Source organism: Hermetia illucens, chromosome 5 (assembly GCF_905115235.1).
Source record: "Hermetia illucens chromosome 5, iHerIll2.2.curated.20191125, whole genome shotgun sequence".
Classification (NCBI taxonomy): domain Eukaryota; kingdom Metazoa; phylum Arthropoda; class Insecta; order Diptera; family Stratiomyidae; genus Hermetia; species Hermetia illucens.
In genome coordinates, this window is record NC_051853.1 from 27,676,201 (window position 1) to 27,697,160 (window position 20,960).

The 20,960-nt window shown below is 43.2% G+C and overlaps 1 protein-coding gene across 2 annotated transcripts in view; it reads right to left on the reverse strand.

Moving 5' to 3' along the window:
* LOC119656756 (integrin alpha-PS1) overlaps positions 1-20,960 on the reverse strand; it is a 188,210-nt gene that overhangs the window by 16,618 nt on the left and 150,632 nt on the right. Inside the window, exons 3-5 of one of the 2 annotated variants that reach the window (XM_038063322.1) lie at positions 20,915-20,938; positions 5,544-5,650; positions 5,350-5,483 (exon numbers count right to left, since the gene is read on the reverse strand). In XM_038063322.1, the coding sequence (XP_037919250.1) occupies positions 5,350-5,483; positions 5,544-5,650; positions 20,915-20,938 (265 nt within the window). The remainder of the gene's footprint in view (positions 1-5,349; positions 5,484-5,543; positions 5,651-20,914; positions 20,939-20,960) is intronic. The other variant, XM_038063323.1, reaches the window with a different exon arrangement.

Sequence of the window (20,960 nt, forward strand, 5' to 3'; positions counted from 1 at the left end):
AGGTGCGCATGGGATAAGGACAAATTTCTCCAATTCCCCGGCCTTCAAAACTCCAGTATCGCCATGGAAAATCGATGGTGACTAAAGAGGAGGAAACCCAGACGAACAGCAAAATCTTTATACTTCGCAATTTATTACGCCGTATTAGAGGTATAGGGGGGGGGGGGATAGGCCTAGAGCATGTATTCTCGCAAGGAAGGCCCTGTATGTCTTTCTCTGTTGGGACTATAGTTTCAAAAACCTAACCAAATGGGAGCAGGTGGCAATGGAAAATGTGTATATCTCCTCAGCTTACCTGGCTCATTAACATCGCTGGGAGAACTAGAATATGTGACGCCAATCATAGCATCGAGAAAAGGCCACTTCTGATATGGTGAGATGTCTATGTGGGGACTTCGAAAATTAACTAAAGAAGTAAAACCCATCGGTGTGTAACAGAGTAGGTACACTTTTCGGGTCGGGGAATTGTGATGGTTGGGAGGAACTCCTTGAAAAGTCAAAGGTGGGGGCTTTACAGAAGATATTCCAAATCGCCTTAGAGGTCTTGTGTCCAGCAAAATACAGCAAAGACATTATTAGAAAAAAGACTGGTTTTTCGGTCAGATGATTCCTACCAAATCATTACCAAAACGCCCGAAGGCTACTCTACGCCCAAAAATAAAAAATGGTCGAGAATAATAATAAGTTCTTCATTTATAACCTGCCCACCGAAAAAGCAAATAATCTTATCCTCTGAGAGCTTGATGCCTCTTTCCTGCCTCAAGAAATTGCTGAATAACTGAAAGGAAGGTAGTGTCCAGCGCTATCAGCGTTGATCCTTTTGTAAAGACTTGGCCAAAAATAATGAATATAGAATTAGCCCTCTAGCTGGTCACATTTGACTCGAGGTTCACCGAAGAACTGATAAAAAATATTAAAGCCATAGAATATTCCGTTGTTCGCTTTGAACAAATTAAAAACAATCGGGTATGGCAATGCAAGAACTGCCGGCGTGTGGGTCATGCGGAAAACAATTGCTATTTAAACTACTTCTGCGTCAAGTGTGACCAGGTTCATAGTTCGGGGAAATGCTGCATGTTGCATTGGAACAGGCGGCAAAGTGTGTCAATTGGGGGAGCAACGACCACCCCGCAAATTACCGAAATTGTGCAAGTTTCGTTAGGACTGTGAGGACGAGAAATGCTCAAAAGCAAGCACCACCTTCTCTCCTCCCTCCCAATCAAGCCACTCGAACGTCGAATCATCCTATTACCAATCCAGCTTTCACACGTCCGTTCGTGTCATTCGCAAACGCCATGCGAAGCGTCGCCACCCCATCCGTCCAGTCCCACCTAGCAAGCCCCCCCCCCCATATCCAATCCTGATCTCCCGGAGTTCGCCAGGAAATTGAGAGAATTCCTGCAGGTTTTGAGATCATCGAGTTGAACATTAATTCCATCGTCGGCCGAGCTTGAAGAAACGAATTTGCGTTATTTCTTGATGAATACAAGTCCCATATAGCGCTGCTGTGTGACACCAGGCTAAATTTCAACCAGTTCCGTACTGACCGCTCTATTGGTCATCCTTATCGTCGAGGAATTGCTGTCTTACCAATATTTCCAACCCACCAACAGCTGGGTGGGTTTAAATCACACGAAGTTACTCTTACTTCCTTTTAAACCCAATTGTCCTCGGTTTTCGTTACTGCTGATCACTGTCCCGACCAATCCCTCGATATCCACGATCTCGAAAGGATTCAATGCTTTTGCGTCTACCAGACAAGAGTACAAAATAGAGCCTAGTACCTGATAATAGGTGGAGACTTCAACGCTAGGCACGGTCTAATCAAAATGGGGAAAGAGTCCACAGTTTTCTAACAAAGCTTTATCCAAAACATCAACCTGTTTTAATTTAGCTCAGTTCTTCTCGTCTTCCATATCTGGTTCATTATTAGCAGTAATATTGCTGTTAACCCCCATTCTAGTATATATCTTTTTGTTGAAACCGTCTCCGACATCAGTGGCCATGATGCTGTAATCCTTGATATCAAACTTTCTGAAAGAGTCATTCGTTCCGGATTACCAGGAGGCGAACTAAAAATTCATTAATCGGATCGTTAAGTTCAGTCTTGGTCCACTTCTGCTTCCATCCAACAGCATGATATGCAGCAGCACCATCGACATAGAAAAACTTGACCTGACCTGGGCAACACAACACATCCCAAACCTACCTCAAACTATTTCCCTACCCGGAAAACCCACCGTTGCACTCTTCACATTCACGATCCGGTTTTCGAAACCGACGTCAGTGACACAATTCCCCGACTCCATTCAATCCCATTTTTCGATCGTATCTAATCCACAGAAAAACCACTTCACCCATCCTAACAACCATCCAGATCACCGAAAGAACATCTCACTCATCCATTTTGTTACACTGGACGGCGTTGATCGTGAAGCCTAAAAAAAGGAAATCGGTAGGCTCCAACAAAATCGCATCCATAGTCCTATAAAAAGTGAAAACCCTCTTAATCCCGCCAAGATCTTCCAACGGACCATCAAGTTAATTATCAACGAGCACTATAACCACAGTTGTACATTTCTCGGACTCCAGTTTGCCAACAGACCTAATTACTCCGTTGAACACGCGCTTCTTGTCCTTAAAACGGGCATTTTTCTCGCTATTAACCAGAAGGCTTCAACCATAGCCTGTCTCGTATACCTAAGAAACGCTTTTGTCTCCGTATGACAATACGAGTTCACTTTGAAGCTTTTTGGAATCTTCCATCTGCACCTCCGTAAGCTAATCATAAGTTCCTAAATGGGCGGAAATCCCAAGTCCATATCCAAACCCCCCCCCCCCCCCCATTTAGGTTTAATCCTTTCAGCCACCTTGTTTTCCCTGTTCTCCACTGACCTTCGTAGACTGAGTCTTGATCCTAATTCCGTCAAAATCCTACAAAACGTGAATGATCTGATCTTTCGCATGTTCGGCAAAAACATTTGCCTCAAAATCCATGACCCTTTCCTTCTCCTCTTTCCCTTAAAATCAATGACACGCCCATTCCTACTGTGAATGAAGTTGTCTACCTAGGGGTGACAATGTCTACTTAGGGGTGACGTATTCCTGTGTTTCGTCCAACGCAACAGAAAGGTAACCCGTTCTGTGACAAACAGCTCATCAGACCTCTCCTCATGGTTTTTTTGATCTTTCGGGCCAATACTCCACTCCAAACAGAAAGGCTCTGCTGAGAGAAGGTAAGATTTATAAGAACGAAGACCATTCCAAATCCTTTATGATTCCTGTCAAACTTCCCGCATCGACGCTGTCCTCGCCCGCCACGCTATTCATTTCCTACCCAAATGTTAGACATATCCCGATCCTTTTATCGCCAGGTCATACCAATTGGGAACGTTGAAGAAAATTTGTTTTTTTAAGTCGTCTGATCTCTACAATTCAAAAATTGCCTATATGACACCCAAGGTGGACTAATCTTTTACATCGAACTATAAACAGCTTCTCCGCGTATATGTAAAGCTCCGGGCACAGACGACATAATACCAGCCATGTTCTAGAAGCAGAAAGAAAGGGTTGTTCTGTGATTTATAGACATTTATCGTACCTGCATTACGCTCAAATATGTGCCGTATTCTTGGAGAAGCGTGTATAGTTTTCATACCCTAAGCGAGCGGGCGTGTTCATGCGTCCGTGAAGGACTTTCGGCCAATCAGTCTCATCTCTTTCGGGTTGGAGATTCTAGAACGCGTCCTGGTCGTCTATTTAAGGACGATTAAAGCGGTCGTTCCTCTCTAAAGTTCAATGGTTGGGCAGGTGGTGTACGACGACGACTGGGTGATACGGGTGTCAATCAAAACGGCGTTAATGCAAGGATGCGCGGGTAAATGAGCAAAGGTTGCCTTTTTCTCCTGATGTAAAGTATCTGGATGTTATCCTGAATCCTAAGTTAAATTGCAAAACTAAACACAGAATAGATGGTTAAGAAAGCCTCTATAACTTTCTACGCATGCAACAAGACCCTCGTGAAGTAGTAGAGCCTACCGCCGGGGATAACTCTTCGGATGGGCATAGTCGTGATTGTTCTCATCCTAATGAAAGGTTCTGTTGCATGGTCGTCGAAGTTAAGCAAGAAATACGTTAGTTCTAAGTTCAGCAGGATCTGAAGAATTGCATGTGCAGGTGCCTATGCGCGGCATCGGTGGAGGGGAATATTGGGCAGGCTGGGAAAAATCGGCGGTCGGCTCTCGATCGATGAAGAGAGCAGGTCGCTTGTACCGTGAGCCCCTATTAAAACGCCTCGTCACGGAGAATCAAGGAGCGCTTACTAGAACATCGATACGCGATAAAATTTTGTGTAAAGCTTGATAAAATAGGCAAAGAGACTCATAACATGATTAAGGAGGCCAACAGTAACGCTGACATGGATAAATCGGGTGTTTTTGAGTTTTTTCAGTTGCTCCGAGAGAGTAGAGAAAGAGTGCAAGCCAAAGACTGTGCCGGAAGCCCTTCGACGGATTACACTACCTGAGGTTCAAGAGGGATTTTGCAGTGGGCTTTACAGCCAGCGTAGAGAGGAAAACCGGCGATCTATTCCGTGGTTACGACACGAAATGTTTTACCGACGGGTTAAGGATGTTCCACGTAGTTGGAGCGGGAGTATTCCGGGATACGGCAGATTTTTCTAAGCAAAGGCACTGGCGATATTGGAGCCATGTCAATAGCTGGTGGCATGATCGAGTCCCAGGCGTAATATATATATTTTGACCGGCAGACAGGCCGTCCTTAAGGTCTGGCGACATTTTCGAAACTGGTAGGGTGGTGAAGAGAGACGTTGAACAATATGAATAACATGATAAAAGCCACTCTCCTCTAGATTCCTGGTCATAGAAATACAGAGGGGGATGAACAGGCCGAAGGACTGGCTAGGTGGGGCTCTGCTTTGGCGGTTACTGGAAAAGAATCTACTTGCACTACTGGACAATCGCGCTTGCGTAAAATATTAATATCTTCCGAAATGAGAAAGTAAGGCATGAATTAGGGTAGAGTTTGACAAGACTAAGAAAAGGAGAAAAAAGATGATAATTCTATATGCTGATGCGAATTTTAAACTTCGGTATTTGATCATTCTGTATCAAATTAATGACTGGTTCTGCTAGGAGAACATTCGCTAATGGTTACTCGTTGATTAGATGTGTTCCTAATATACATATATGTATTATATGTCAGCGGGGAGTGGCCTAAAAGGTGGTTTGACATGCTAAACAGTGACTTAAAAAGGATTCGACTCTACCTGGACCAGTATACAATGGCAAACACAGCTGAAAAGAAAGAACATCTAACATTAAAAATTACCTGGCTGTACTCCGCCCCTTACATGGCTCATAAACGTCATCGAAGTTGAGCTCGTTATCAAGAACATAACATAAGCCCCGGCCATATTGTGACTCTCTCTCTTTACCAATGTAACGATGAGCACAGACCAAAGCCTAAAATTTTTGAAAATATTAGAAACTTTTAGTAGAGGTTCATCTTTTTCTCTAACGTACCTTCCCATATCCTTGAGACTTAACCGTCACTCCTAGCCATTGTCCATCCTTTATTTCTTCATCAAACAGTGGAGGCTCTATTTTGGGATCAGTGGTGCTTTCGAAAGCTGTTGTTTTGGTTAAAAAAAGAAAATTGTCAGTAAAAATATTCAGTGATGGATGGAAATTGTTAATAATTGTAAAACATCATTCAATTAAAAGAATTCAACTGGAACTTAGTTCTAGGAAAATGAGCCAGAAATCTCCATGCATTGGTTGTATGAAATTATTGTTGAGTAACTTTTATTTTATTAGATCCAAATCGTGGTTTGTTAGTGTTATTTCAAGTTCTCACTTTCCATTGTTGGATTTGGTAAAATAGTAATGAAAAAGCAGAACGAATTTTACAAACGTGCAACGTGCAAGCGATTTGTACATGCTTTTTAATGGAGGCGATCATTTTGAGGTTCGAGTGAGTTTTATGAAATCGTGAAAAATCGCACAATATCGTGATGATTAAATTATGTTCTATTAAAAAAAGTGAAATTACAAAAAAAGGCAGAGAGAAACTAATTTTTACCATAATTATATGACTTTAAATTGTGATGGTAAGACCATGTCTTTGCCGATTTCGATGATATACGCTGAAAGCGACTGTAAGGATCTGTGGCTTGAGTGGAAGGCTTGAGACGTCGCGAGATGACTAGCTTGACAAATTCAATTCGTCAAGTAATTTTGTCGTCTCTGTTGCTTAGCACTTATTTTTCTATGATTTCAAAAAAATCCCCTTTGGAAGTTGCTATAAGCTGAATGGCTATGTAACATCTTGGCATCGGAGGGAGTAGATTGGTTAATCTCCACTCCGACTAATAATATTTACTATTAAGGCAAAAGTCAAAGTCCTGCTGAGATAGCGACTTCCCTGTGAGTTGGAAGCTTCAGAATTCGCTCCAATTCTTTCGTCAATGGTCTATGCTGGATTCCGCAATGTGCCAACTCCCTTCGACGAGGATATCGATGTTCCTAATATTCTCGCGTCCTCCTACTCCAATGCTACAGGTTGGACATCATGCGGTTAAGTGAGTACAACTCTCCTTCTTTCGACACTGTGTTATTTTAGCCTGTGGGCCACTGTATCTGTTATGAGCTTCTTGGGAGCCGGAATCAGATAAAATACTGCTGGCGAGATTTTGGTGTAGAGGACTTCTGATCAGAGCAAAACACGGTTTTTTGAAAGCAGCTTAATGCCATCGAGAAGGGACTGATGATGAGGATTTTAATGAAGATGGGCTCTAATAGCACCTTGTGATGTGATGCTGTGGCATGGTATGTGGGATCGTAATAAAAATAGCGAGAGGTCTGCCTCGTTTCTACCGCCTCGCAATTACCGCTTCTCTGTTTGAACACACAGAGGTTGCTATAAGGCTAGTTGGGTTTCACTTGACAGGCAACGCATCAGGTTATTCATATCGCGATGAATAGTCGATTTCAGGAGTTGTTCTGGATGGCCTTCAGCCACGTCATCATTTGATGGCTTCTTGCCTTCGCTTGCAAATTTTAAAGACTGGACGACAGACGTCTTGAACACCCGGTCAAAGAAAATTGATGAGCATTGGACCGCCTTTTTCCCTGATGCAAGTGAAATTGTTGTTCATGTTTTGCAGAGACCCCATAAAATCTGGATGATTGTTGAAACATGGAAGTAGATCCCCGAGTACAGGAAACTGAAGACCCTTATTGACGATGCGAATGTAGTTGGTTGGTACCGCGGCAAACCTTGGGAAGCACAGCCTTGTCTTGCCTATCAAATAGCATGTCATGAAAGAACTTGCAACTCGGTGGCAAGTCAAGTTAACGGTCGACTCTGTTTTCATGATGACGCGCAGTTTAAGAGTTGGAGAGAATATTTAACCATAGTTCTCAACCGTATAATATGGGATAAAGCTTCTCCTCTTATAGATGAAATCGCTAGACACTGTAATAGGTAGATATGGACTGCTTCTTCAAAAAGTGAATACAATCTCGGTCATTAATGCATTCAAGTGGAAAAAGGCCGCTGGATCTAATGGTTTCCTTGCCGAATAGGAACTGTTCCTTGCAGTTTTTGCAGAACTGCTACTTTCACTCATTCCGTCATGGGAATTTGAGATCTGTCCCACAGAGTAGAAAAAGGGAATAATCGTCGAGATTCCGAAGAAGGGTACCCGTTTTAACTGGCCGACAATTGGAGAGACATTTGCTAGTTTCTGCAGAAGGGGTAGTCCAGAGAAACTAACAGTTATTATCAAAGGGACATATGACATATCGTTATATCGAGGTAATATCTCAGAGGAATTTGAAGTTCGAAGTGGAGGCGGTGTTCGCTGGTTGTTGCATGGCTGTCGCCGTTCATCGCTCGAGCGAGAAGAAAGAAGTGGGGGCGAAATTCCGAAGGATGTGTCGAGGGTTGCCCGATGACGATAGTAAAACCGCTGGAGGAAGGAGTATCGAAAAGTGGCGTGGAGTCGATTGTACCAACAAATGGTACTTGCTGTCATAAAACCTCCTGCTAGTGATGTAGCCTGTAGTCTGCGTTACGTGAAACTGGCTTGGTATTTGTTCACGAAGTGTATTCGCAGACCTGACCAGCACGGTCAGATCGAACAGCTGTGAGACTTGGGGTTTTCGCGGGAGCAGCAAACGCTACTGATTGCTTGTCCTGGTCAACTGGTTGAACTGGATACTGCTTGCTGTATGCAAATCTCCGTACCTTCGTCTGTTTTGGCCTCGGTGAAAAAGTACGCGGCCTGAGCCTGTCGACTAATATCGGTATTTTTCGACTTCTTATTTTTTATTCACCACCTCCAGCATATTTTTGTCCGACACAAAGCGGCGAAAAACCTGGTAAAAATGTCCTACCATGACCCGTAGGACATTTTTACCGGATTTTTTGCTGCTCCTACCATGACCCGTAGGACATTTTTACCGGGTTTTTCGCCGCTTTGTGTCGGACAAAAATGTGCTCTCTGTTCTATTGTATAGTAGTAGCACATGGAATGTGGCCGGCACTATAACTCGGAAGTTTCAGGCCTTCGTTAAAATTTATGCCGATGTACTCTTACCCGATGTAATCCCGAATGATTAGAAGGCAGAAGTGCCAATGGGTAGGTCGCATATTATGAAAGAGTGACAATGCCATATCATGCTCCAGATTGGAAGAAGACTGGGGTCGCGCAGGAAACGCATTGTGTAGAACAGTAGAATAATAGTGTAGGTTTCCCAGGAAGGTCTGCCGAGAGCTGAAGCACACTTTAGTGTACCGGCAAATTTTAAATTTCGGCCCCTAGACAACATCTCTCGATTTCCATAGTCCGGGGATGAAATCTCTGTTGCGTGTGTGATACCTATTTTTCTTATGCAGTTGAACAAGAAGGGTTGAAATGTCCAACGAACCATCTCAGTCAGAATTCGCCAATTAACTGGAATTAATAAGCCACCAAACTACCAAGGCTTTTGTTGAAAATGGCAATGGACTGTTGAACTGACCGTTTTAGTTTCGGCCTGCACGCTCTTCGGTGGACATAATAGAAAAGGTTGTCTATCTGATAAAAAGCACAGTTTCTTCTTGCAAGGGTTGTACCCTACTGTCTTTGCACGTAAAAAATAAGTCCAATTCCGTAAATTGGCAGCACTTCAACAGGTTTTTAAGGAAGATATTATGAGCTCTACACAAGTTTTCATGAGGTGGGTGCTTGATATGTTTTGATATGAGTGTTGAAAATGATGCTCATTCAGGACACCCTTCATCATATCGAAGAGATGAAATCGTTGAAAAAAAACGATAAAAAACAACGGGGATCGTCGTTTTATGGTCGACAAAATTTGAGATGAGATATTCGTCAATTGGGGTTCGTGCCAGGGGATTTTGTCTGATGATTTGGAAATGAGACATATTTTATGCTTTTTCAACTGGAATTAAAAAAATAATTGATCAATTTTGGGTGATCTCCTGAAGAAAAAGATCCAAAGTGATCCAAGCTTTTTGTCAAAAGTCCTTGCAGGTGGTAAGAAGTGATGGTTTGGACATGACCTAGAGACCAAACAAGTGTAAGTCAATGGAAGACTCCCAACTCTCCCAGACCAAAAAAAATAAACAAACGTGTGGTCGAAGGTGAGGGCTTTTTAACCAGCATTTTTATTTGGAAGTTTTATTACGTCTAGGCGAGGAATCAGATGACGATAATGCCCTGCACAGACTGCGTTACGAGTGAGCTGCTCTTTGGCCTCTCAGAGATGGTCGATCACTCCCCATCCTCCATGTTTGCTAGAACAAGCGCCATGCGACTATTTGCTGTCTATGAGATTGAAAAGGGATCTAAAAAAAACATTTCGGTGATGCGGGGCAGTCAAAACAGGGTCGCAACGGCAACGTAAGTGCATCGTATCTAATGGACAGTACTTTGAAGGCGACTGAAGGGATTATATCTGGTTTCCTTTTGGGACACTTGATGAAGTTAGTCGAGAATTACTTTTCGGAGAGAACTGTTTCGTGCGGGGCGGATAATGGACCAAACAGCATACTGTCACATTAAGGCTAGCTACTAAGTTTTCCATTATAAGTAGAATTCGTGTGCTTTGTGCCTTAAAAATGGTTGTTACCGCAAAACACCTAGAGGATATCGAGGTATATGCAATGCTTTGATATACGGTCGTCTCAAAGCTGACCAACAGACGGAGGGGCGGTTGACGCTCCAAGTAGCGCCTCGAATATGCCTGACAAAAGCAGTCAAACTTACTGTGTTATTTGCAAACATGTTGTCGAATCTTGGTAGATAATCCACATTGTTGTATGCGTCGTTCATGTTGGCACAGATATTAACAAGCTAGCAAAGCAGAAAGGACTTTGAAGGCTTGCAGTGCCTGTAGGATAACATCAGACGAGGTAGCGTTAATTATAGCGGGCATGATCTCAGTGGGCTTACTATATTAGAAAGTGCACCAATTCTACAAGAGAGAGATGGACTAAGCGGCAATGAGTGCAGAATAAAGGCATGTGATTAACAGTGAGTCGTGTAACGACGGGCATTGCAGATTCGACGAGTATGGTGGATGCGTAAACTCAACCCTAGTGTTTGAGAATGGATTGGGCGAAGTCATGGGGAAACAAACTATCATCTTAAGTAAATGCACTAGCACGCCAGAGGAACCACAACCGTCTGTGTGAATCCATTGCTTTAGATTCGTGGTTCGGAGTAGGAAAATGAACAGTGGGCTAAAGGCGACTCTATACCCTAGAAATGTAATTAGGTAGACGCTCAGGTCAGGGGAAAATTCACTTGTGAAAATTCTTGCATTTGTAGAAATTAGGACAAGGGCCTAAAGACAAGCCCATCCCATTCTAAACTGAACATCTTTCGCAGCTGTTCAAGTGTGTCCTTTTATGTTTGTACCGCTCCTCAAACAAAATAAAAGCCTAACAATACGTAGTCCTAAGTAGACTTGAAGAATATTGTCAGGAACTGGCAAGGTCTTTGTTTCCTACTGTTTCTATTTCTATTTTATTTTCATTGAGGGCCTTCCTTCAGTTTCATCATTATGGTAATTGATAATGTGCTTGTGGTACGCCTACAAGAGTGGGGCAAACAAAACGAGAATTCAAATCCAAGGTGCGAGATTGAGGGGATGATTCCAACCTCACCTATTGTGCCGATTACTTGAGCTGACCTGGCATGTTTCCTAGACAGGCTGGTAAAAACGCAGAGTAGACAGATATAAACTGAATTTTGCAAACTTCTATGTATAGTATTTGGACAAGACCTTAGTCAAGAGTTCAGCCTTGGAATATCTTCATGGTTTCGACTTTCAAAAATCTCAGCAAGAATCTGCGCAAGGAACTTTGGATGCCGTCCAAATTTCAATTATATGACTCCACATTGCAGCGGCAGTCTGCACACCATCCAACATGTAAACAGACGATGAAAAATGATCCTGAATTCAACACTGTACAAGTGCTCATATCTGTCTCACACATATGCTTCGCATTGATCAATTCCGGGATTTCTCATGTCAAACGGAAATAGCTTGCAAAAACATTCACATGAAACTCTATACGCGCATCCAGAGTGGGAAAATTAGCGTAGTTGCGTGGCCTGACATACATCAAAAGACACTTGTTCCGAAATTCCAGACTATTTAACTTATTCCTTGGAAATATTTTTGAGTCATGGAATCGGATGGCTGTTGTACCCAGACGTGGAGCCATGTAGAGTGCTGGTGGACTACCAAGGCAAACCCCGCGCCTTTGAACGCAGTCCATTCCGAGTACGCTCCATGGACATTTTTAATTATATTTGCAACCGATTTCAAGAGAGCTGCGAACGAAATGATGCATCTAATGGTGTCTAATAATGACCATTTTAATGATTCGCGCTGTGAACAGAATTAGAACGATGAGTTTATGGGAAATGTAAGATCTGCGGGGTGTACCCATTACATAAAATGGTTCAATGGGCTTCCGTTTAAAAGGCCAATGGATTAGCTTCATATTTCATGAATCAGAACCATGAGGAAATGCTTTTCCATACAAATGGTCAATTTCGAATTTGACGAGACAATTTCTCCAGAAATAGAATCATTACACATTATCCAACATGAAAAAGATGTTCATAAAATAGCTATAAGCACGATACCAAGAAAAATAAATCAATCACGAAGGAAAACATATCCCATATCTTTTTGATTCCATTGCTTAGTGACCCAATACAAGTCGTGGACGGGTGTCCTCTGAGTTCAATTAGCAGAGAATGATATATATATGTTCTGTGATGCGGTGGTCAAAGGGTAGTATAGGTCCCAGGGCGAAACGTGGATTGGTACCCACGATGGAGCATAAAACCTGGGAAATGCCTGCTGAACCAACACCAACAACTCTACTACCAAACCCTATCTCCACCTCCACGTGGTGACCGCTGGGAGCTCTTTCTTAACGAAAAGCTGCAGACGGAGAAGGATGAAGGCGAGTCTCCCACGCCTAAAAACGGGACAAATTGTACCAACTGGTCCTCCAGGTTGGGGGTTGGGTAGGGCTGACAACCCTACACGAAAAACAACTCGTTACGAAGCCACAAGAGCCTCGGACAGGACGGATTTTAAAACGACGGACCCGGCAACGAACACGGAATAAAGATTTGCGCATTTTCTCATGGAACGTGCGCTCCCTGTACAGAGATGAAGCTGACCAGCAGCTAGCCGATACCCTGTCCCAATATAGGGCTGATATAATAGCATTGCAAGAGATGCGATGGACAGGGACCGGTTTCCTGGAGAAGAGCCACTACACCATATATTATAGCGGTCATCCAGTAAACCATGTGCTCGGAGTAGGTTTCTTAATCAGCCAAAAAATGAAACCTGCTGTTATCGGCTTTGAAAACATAAGCGAACGGCTATGCACTCTGCGCTTGCGAGGCAAGTTTAGAAATATAAGCCTCATAAATGTTCACGCCCCTACAGAGGAGACTGCAGAGTCGGAGAAGGATACCTTCTACGAGGCAGTAGAACGAACCCTCGAAGCCTGTCCCAGATATGATATCAAAATCATACTTGGGGATTTTAACAGCCAAGTAGGGAAGGAGCCAGTATTCAGGCGATACGTTGGCTCCCATAGCTTACACGAAAAAACAAATGATAACGGATTGCGGACTATTCAATTAGCAGGGTCACACGAAATGGTTGTTGGAAGTACCTGGTTTGCGCAGAAAGCGGTCCACAAACATACGTGGACCTCTCCAGACGGGACCACTTTCAACCAAATTGACCACGTGTTGATCGAACGCCGCCACCTCTCAGCCTTGATGAATGTCAGAACATATAGGGGGGCCAATATAGACTCGGATCACTATCTCGTTGGCATGGTGCTCCGAGCCCGCATAACAATACCACCTAGAATCCCCTCTGACAATCAGGTGAGAGTGAGCACTGAAGCCATCCACAACATAACCCTCCGCGACACCTATAAGAGGGAAATGGATGCTGCAATAACCGCAGTCAACAGAGGACCTGGAGATGAAGCATCAACAAACGATCCTCACAATCACCTGAAGAACGTTGTCATGGATACGGCCACAAACATACTTGGCCCCAGCCGCAAAAGGAGTCGGAACGGCTGGTTTGACGATGAATGTAAGCTAGCAACGGAACGGAAGAATACCGCATACCGAGTAATGTTGCATTCTCAAAGAACGCGGGCACTCGCAGAGACTTATCACGAACTCCGACGAGTGGAGAAGCGACTTCACAGACGGAAAAAGGAAACCTGGGAGAACCAACAAGTCTATGAACTAGAAAAGTACAGGGAGCAACCGCACCAGGCGCGGAAGTTTTACCAACAAGTCAGCAGGATGAAGTCTTATACACCTCGATGCTCATCCTGCCGAGACAAAGAGGGAAATCTGATTTCCGACAGAATGGGCATATTAGAGCGATGGGTTGAGTACTTTGATGAACTACTGAACAACCAGAACATCGGCGAGTTGGAGGTCCCGCCAACTAAAGACGACGGACAAATACTGCCACCACCAAGTTTAGGAGAAACAGTCCGTGCAATTCATCGGCTAAAAAATCATAAGTCGCCAGGAGCCGATGGAATTACAGCCGAATTGGTTAAATATGGAGGCGACCAGTTACACCAAGTGGTTCATCAGCTTGTGCTCAAGGTATGGGACAGCGAATCAATGCCTGACGATTGGCAACGAGGCATTATCTGTCTCATACATAAAAAGAGAGATATCACACAGTGCAGCAATTATAGAGGTATCACGTTGCTGAGTACCATCTATAAGATATTCTCCGCTATCTTACTAGGCCGGATAGCCCCATACGCCCAGAACATCATTGGCCCATACCAAAGAGGCTTCACTCCAGGCAAATCAGCAACAGATCAGATTTTCTCTCTGCGGCAAGCGATGGAAAAACTGTTGGAATATGGACAACAGTTGCACCATCTATTCATCGACTTTAAAGCCGCCTATGATAGCATAGCCAGGGTAAAACTGTACACGGCCATGAGAAAATTCGGTATCCCGACGAAATTAATAAGACTGACTAGGCTGACCCTGACCAATGTGCGAGGCCAGATAAAAGCAGCAGGATCACTCTCAAGATCATTCGACATCAACAACGGTCTACGACAAGGGGATGCGCTATCATGCGTCCTTTTTAACCTGGCCCTCGAGACATCATGGGAAGAACGACCCGAGATGTACAAACTGCCTTCATCCAAATCGAGCAGGCGGCGCGAGATCTTGGGCTGCACATCAATGAAGGCAAGACAAAATACATGGTGGCAACGTCAGCACCGAAGACGAATCAACCAACAACATCAAACCGCACTGGTCAAACACAAGCACGAACAAGAATAAGGATAGGGGAATACAACTTTGAGACCGTTGACAATTTCTCCTATCTAGGGTCGAAAATCACAACCGATAACAACTACGATGATGAAATCCGCGCACGGTTGTCAGCCAACAGAGCCTATTTCAGCTTACAAAGACTGTTTCGCTCGAAACGTCTCACCATAGGGTCAAAGCTCTTACTGTACAAGACTATGATCTTGCCAGTCCTCATGTATTCCTCGGAAACTGAGGTTCTTAGCAAGAAAAATTGCGAACTCTTGGCCGCGTTCGAGAGAAGAATCCTCTGAAGAATTTTTGGCCCCCTACATGAGGATGGACGATTCCGTAGCCTACACAATGACGAAATCTATGGGCGATACCATGACCGTCCGGTTGTGGATAAAATCCGGCTCATTAGGTTACGGTGGGCGGGTCACTTAATCCGTATGGATGAGGATGATCCCACCCGGAAAGTCTATAAGGGCAATATCAATGGTAGAAAAAGAAGACGAGGCAGACCCTGCCTAAGATGGAGCGATGGCGTGGGCCAGGACGCCAGACAGCTTTTAGGGATATCGAATTGGTGGACCTCGGCGCAAAACCGGGATGTCTGGAGTTCCTTATTAAGGCAGGCCTAGACCGGATACCGGTTGTTGCGCCGTTGATGATGATGATGATGCGGTGGAAGACAAGGTGAATTGATATTGGGGAAAGGTTCTAGAGCTTGAACTACCTAAATTAAACTCAAATTACCTGCAATTGGCTAGAAATGTGGGGAGAAATGATCATCATATCTCCAACCTATTATCCACCAAGGCTCGGAATCAGGCTCGAATTGAGGCTTTCAACTCCCGATGGCAAGCCAGTGTGGACGGCTCTAACTAAAGAGAACAGTTTATAATTTGTATGCAGTTGAGGAAGGTCTGAAGCATGAAAGGGATCATATCATGAATAATTACTTTGTAAACCTGGATCCAACGAAGCCATCTGAATACTCACTATGCAAGGCTACTAACAAACCCCCAAAGATGATCCAATCCCGTCTTCGATTGATAAATGGAGATTAGCCAAGAAGGGACGAAAGAAAGCACTTGCTTCTGCTCAACACTGAATTATCTTCTATCTCAATTTATTTAGATACGGTTCTCCACTCATGGAAATGATCACCATAAGTAGCAGACAAAGCTCTCTGTTCCTCTCTCTCTCTCACCAATGTCATCAGAGACCCTTTAAACCAGGCGTCTAGGTATGACAAAATCCCGACGATAATGACTAAATAATTTTATTGAGTTTTTGTATTGCATTTAACATCTTTGTTTAATGAAGCACCTTGAATAAGTTGCTTCCCTAGTTCTTGGAGAGTCTCAATAATTACAATGATTCCTAAGAACGGTCAAGGTCCTCCGCAAATGTCATCCTATTGATCACTTTTTCGAAATTATTCGAAAAGTTTCTTCTATTTAAAATCATTCTCGATTTGCATAGATTCAAGGTATCTAGCATTAATTTGAATGCAGTGAAAAACACGAGATCATTAAACCATTACACCAGGTAGGAAAGGCAATATTAAGAGGTTTTGAAAAAAAGAATGATTGCTCCTTGACACAGCGCAGGTGTTTGACTAAGTTTGACATGGAGGACTCAAATATAAGATAAAAAAGCTTGTCCCAAGTAAACCGCATGAACATCATTATACCTTTCTGGTCTACAATTTAGGGTCAATTGAAACCAACGTTATTCAGAGTACTAGCACTAGGATGTCACAACCAACTCGCAGTTCAAATCTCCCTGGTGACAGAGGGATTTATATCATGACTGGATATCGGATACCAATCGATTTACCTGTTAATGAGTGCCTGAGACAAATCAAAGTAATAATACCTATTAAAACGAAAGACCTACTGCCTCAGCGAAGAAGGCGACTCGTAGTGAGAAAGGCAGTGCCACCGTGGAAGGTAATAGTAATGGCGTTCAAAAAGGGGAGACCCCATCGAGTTCGACAAGCGCTGCCGCGTAGCACTGCCTTGTCGGAAAAAATGATTGACGAGCTCGCCAAACAGAGCGAAATGCATGCCATTTCACAGGGGAGAATGGAGCTCAAGACAAGGGTAAGAAGAAAGGCTACTTAAAAAATGCGGTGTGGTCTTATGGAAAATGAAGGCTGCTCCAATCGCCCAGCAAAACATGTCTGTCTTTGTCAAAAAATGGCATAATGAACAATGAAAGTTGAATAGCGACGGCAGTGGCCCCACTGTAGTGAAATCGAAGTTATAATATCAGTGCCAAAAAAGAAAGGGGACAAACCACGATCAGAGGTCCTTTTCATAAAACCGAATGAAGGGATATCTTTTGCGGAAGTTTTTCGACGTTAAATCTGTTCGACGGACTCAAACCATGATATACTTGTTGAACCTTGCTCTAAGACTGACAAGACAATCTAGATCATTCAAGAAACGAAAGTAGTCGTTTCCAGCTTAGTGGTTTTCCCTTAGAAATAAGGGATCTGGATTGTCCAGTGAACACAGGCGAAGTGGAGGAAGCGATAAAAAGGATTGCGCAGATGTTAGCAACCTCAAAAACCGCAAAAATTGGCTATTGTCACTGCCCCTGAGAAGATAACAAGCCAACTTCTTCATTGCCGGAAAATAAAGATCGAATGGATTATTTGCAGGATAAGGTGATGGGGCACCAACTCGATGCTTTAAGTGTTGGACCTATGAGCAGATAGCGGAGATTTCCAAAAGGGGGCACAAGGTGAAGATTCAAGGATCGCGGTCTGCAGAATCTCGACGATTCCGAGCGATGCCAGGTCTTCTGAGAAGAGTTGCAATAAATCAAAAGTCAAGCACCATGATCCACATTCTGCAAAAGAACATACATAAGTGCAATTGCTCCCGACGAAGGGGCAGATGATGCAAAAAAAGAGCTGATTTGTTGCCCCTCAGCGAGCAATATTGAGAAAACAGTTCACATTAGTAGTATGCCGATATATCTGGCACTGCTGCCAACTGGTTGAAAGATACGGTTAATTTGTTAGCGAAGTCACTTTTTTTAGCGTTTACCTCACACCAAACGGAATAAGTTTCGAACCTTGGAGAACGAGATTTGAAACACGGAAGGGAGATTTCCAGTTGGAGGAGACTCTAACGGTAGTATCAACGAATGGGGCATGCCTCAACCAGATTATTGCGGCACATAAATTTTGGAGATTATCAGGACAGGACTTACTGTCCTAAATATTGGTAGTACTCCGACATTTCAACGCCTTTTCTGCGAGGTCACTATTCTTGATGTGACCTTTTTTACGAGGTCTTTAACGTCAGCAGTACAATGATGGAAGGTACTAGAAAGTTTGACAGTCATCGCGGTGATCACCAGTATATTTATCGATAAAATCGACGTTGGAAAATTTATTGAAGCTCTCTTAAAAAGAGGAAATGAGCCATATGAACCTGAATGAGGAAAGAAGAACTGTGACAGAAGAGGAGATTCTGTCACGGGAAGTTACCTGTGGACTAGTGGACAGCTGAAATTGCGAGTTTACGATGGAAATGCCTCATACTGCGGCGGATTGCGAAGCACGCAAATGATCAAGAAGAGGTGACTCTTAGATCAGCAGAATACAATATGGCGAAAAAGAACTCCGCGACGAAATCAACAGGCAAAAAGCACGCCGCTGGCAGGAACTAATCAGCGACGTTAACAGGGCTCCACGGTGCCTCGAGTATAAGTTGAATATAAAAAAATTCGATGTCCATCAATCTCCCTGCTCCATGGAAGCAGATGGAAGAAATTGTACAAGCATTTTTTCCTGTCCACCTCATCGAGTTGACGCTGTCACTGGGAGGGGGATGCAGACTTTTCATTGTAAAAGAACTGGAAGAGTCGGTTTTGTCCATGAGGAGCAAAAAACATCAGGACCGGATGGCAATAGCAGTGAAGTATAAGCCGGTCTTGCGAGTCTGGGTATTCAACACATGTTTGACATCAGGTGTATTTTTGCTCCAGCTGGAAGGTTGCGAGGTTTGTGATGATAAGCAAAGGCAAAGACGACCTTAAGGCGCCATCAGCGTACCGCCCTCTCCCTATGTTGAAAACAGTGGCGAAACTGCTTGAGACGCTACTTATCACAACGATATGGTTTTAGAGCGGGGTGATTCACAATTGATGTGATTGAGATAGTAAGTAGTCCAAGTTGTGAGACTGGCTGAGGCACATAGTCAACATAGTTGCTGAGTGGTTCTCCTTGTGACGTCAGATTTAAGAAATGCCTTAAATTCTGCGAGTTGGGCCACAGGCTCGAGGGGTTGGAAAAGTGTTTCCATAATGCCTTTTTGCGAGTAAAAGAGGAACAATCCTATCTACAAGATGATCTCATGAATATTAATGTTTCTTTGTGCTAATGTTTCTTTAAGTTAGTAAATGTTTGTATCAATATTCACTTTTTTATGTTTAGGGGAAGTTTTTCTAAAGCACTTTAGATGTGTCTGTGGGAAACCACTCCTCCTCTTCATTTGCGGAGTGTTTATGGGTTATTTTTAAAAGCGAATGGGGGACGATGACTTCGCAATTGTCAACAGAAACGAACCGGAAGACATCTTTGAGTGAATACGTACATTTTTGAGCGAATACGTAAATGAGACGATAAAATTCACTATGGAAGTAGAAAAGGACATGGAGAGGTTTACCGTTAGAACCTGCCTTGTAGATATAATCCCACGGTCCTCTCCGCACACGGATTGATTTGGTGACCATAATAGGACTGTACAGAGGCATTGGTGCGAGGCCTATCTAATGCCTCTACTGCAACTAAGGGATACGGCAAGTTAAAGAGCGCAATTGCACGTTTGAGCTCATAAGGACATGGGCATAACCACAATCACCATAAAACTCCCCCATGAAACAGGCCAAGAAAACATCTTCAACATGCTCTCCTAGAGCATATGTCCTGGTTCTCATGATACCAGATAACCTCCGGTGGGGTTTAGTGGCAAGAGCCGCTTCAGATGAGGCTCTAACAGATCGGATCTGATCACCCTCCTTGAGTATTTGAGGACGGCTCGAAGTAGAGAAAGAACAATGCCTTGACCTCTATATCATTAAAACCCAGAACGCACTAGAATTTAAGGTCCACATAAAACCCACACCTAATAGGTGAACGATCATGGATGATTCCAACTATAACATCGTTCCACTCTATGAATAGCGGAATGCCTTTTCCTCTCACAAAGCAATTTTATGACCACGAGCTTCATTTCATTACTGAAACAGCCGAATTAAGGGATGCAAAGTCTCTAGCACTGAGGAAGAGAGCAACTGGCTTCCGAAAAATTGACATCTGCAAATAAAAACAATAGGGCTGTCCCTAATCCAAAAAAACAATTTTTTCGTTTCATTGAAACGCTGGAACGGAAAACGAAAGTGGCTATTGGCTACTCAACTTCTGCTTGTAATGTGTCCTACATAGGAGAAACTCTTGGGTAGGAGGTTGGAAGAACTTCTGGTAAAGCAGTGGCAACCGCTAAAAAAGGGAAGGATAAAAACTTGAAAAATAGGTAGCGGAAAAACACATCCTGGATAAAAACCATCACATGGCTGCCGCCGTCCTTACTGTGCTGAAGTAAGCCAAGGACACTAAGAAGCCATTCGGCCTCAAAGTCTAGGGCTCATATTTTGTCCCGCTTTTACTTTGGAGTTTCATATTTTGTGTATAATCTTTTTGTATCACACTTTTCATTCGATACTCTTATGATAATCTATTATAAAATAATTCAAGCTTATTTTTTTTTGTAATCTGAAAATTTCTAAGGTACCTGTAATTTTTGAAATAAAATCCCTCAAAATGATCAAATCCACATGCACAAATATTCTAGAAACACAAAACATACAAAAAACATGCAATTTTATAAAACAGTGACCTAATCCTAGATTAGTAACAGAAAAAGCATTTTGTGAGAGTAGTAAAAAGGACAGTAAGAAGGAAAAAGCAAACAGTAATGAAGCGCCCATACCACTTACAACGTTCATAAGCTCCGCCCGGTACTAATATATACGGTTTTGTTTG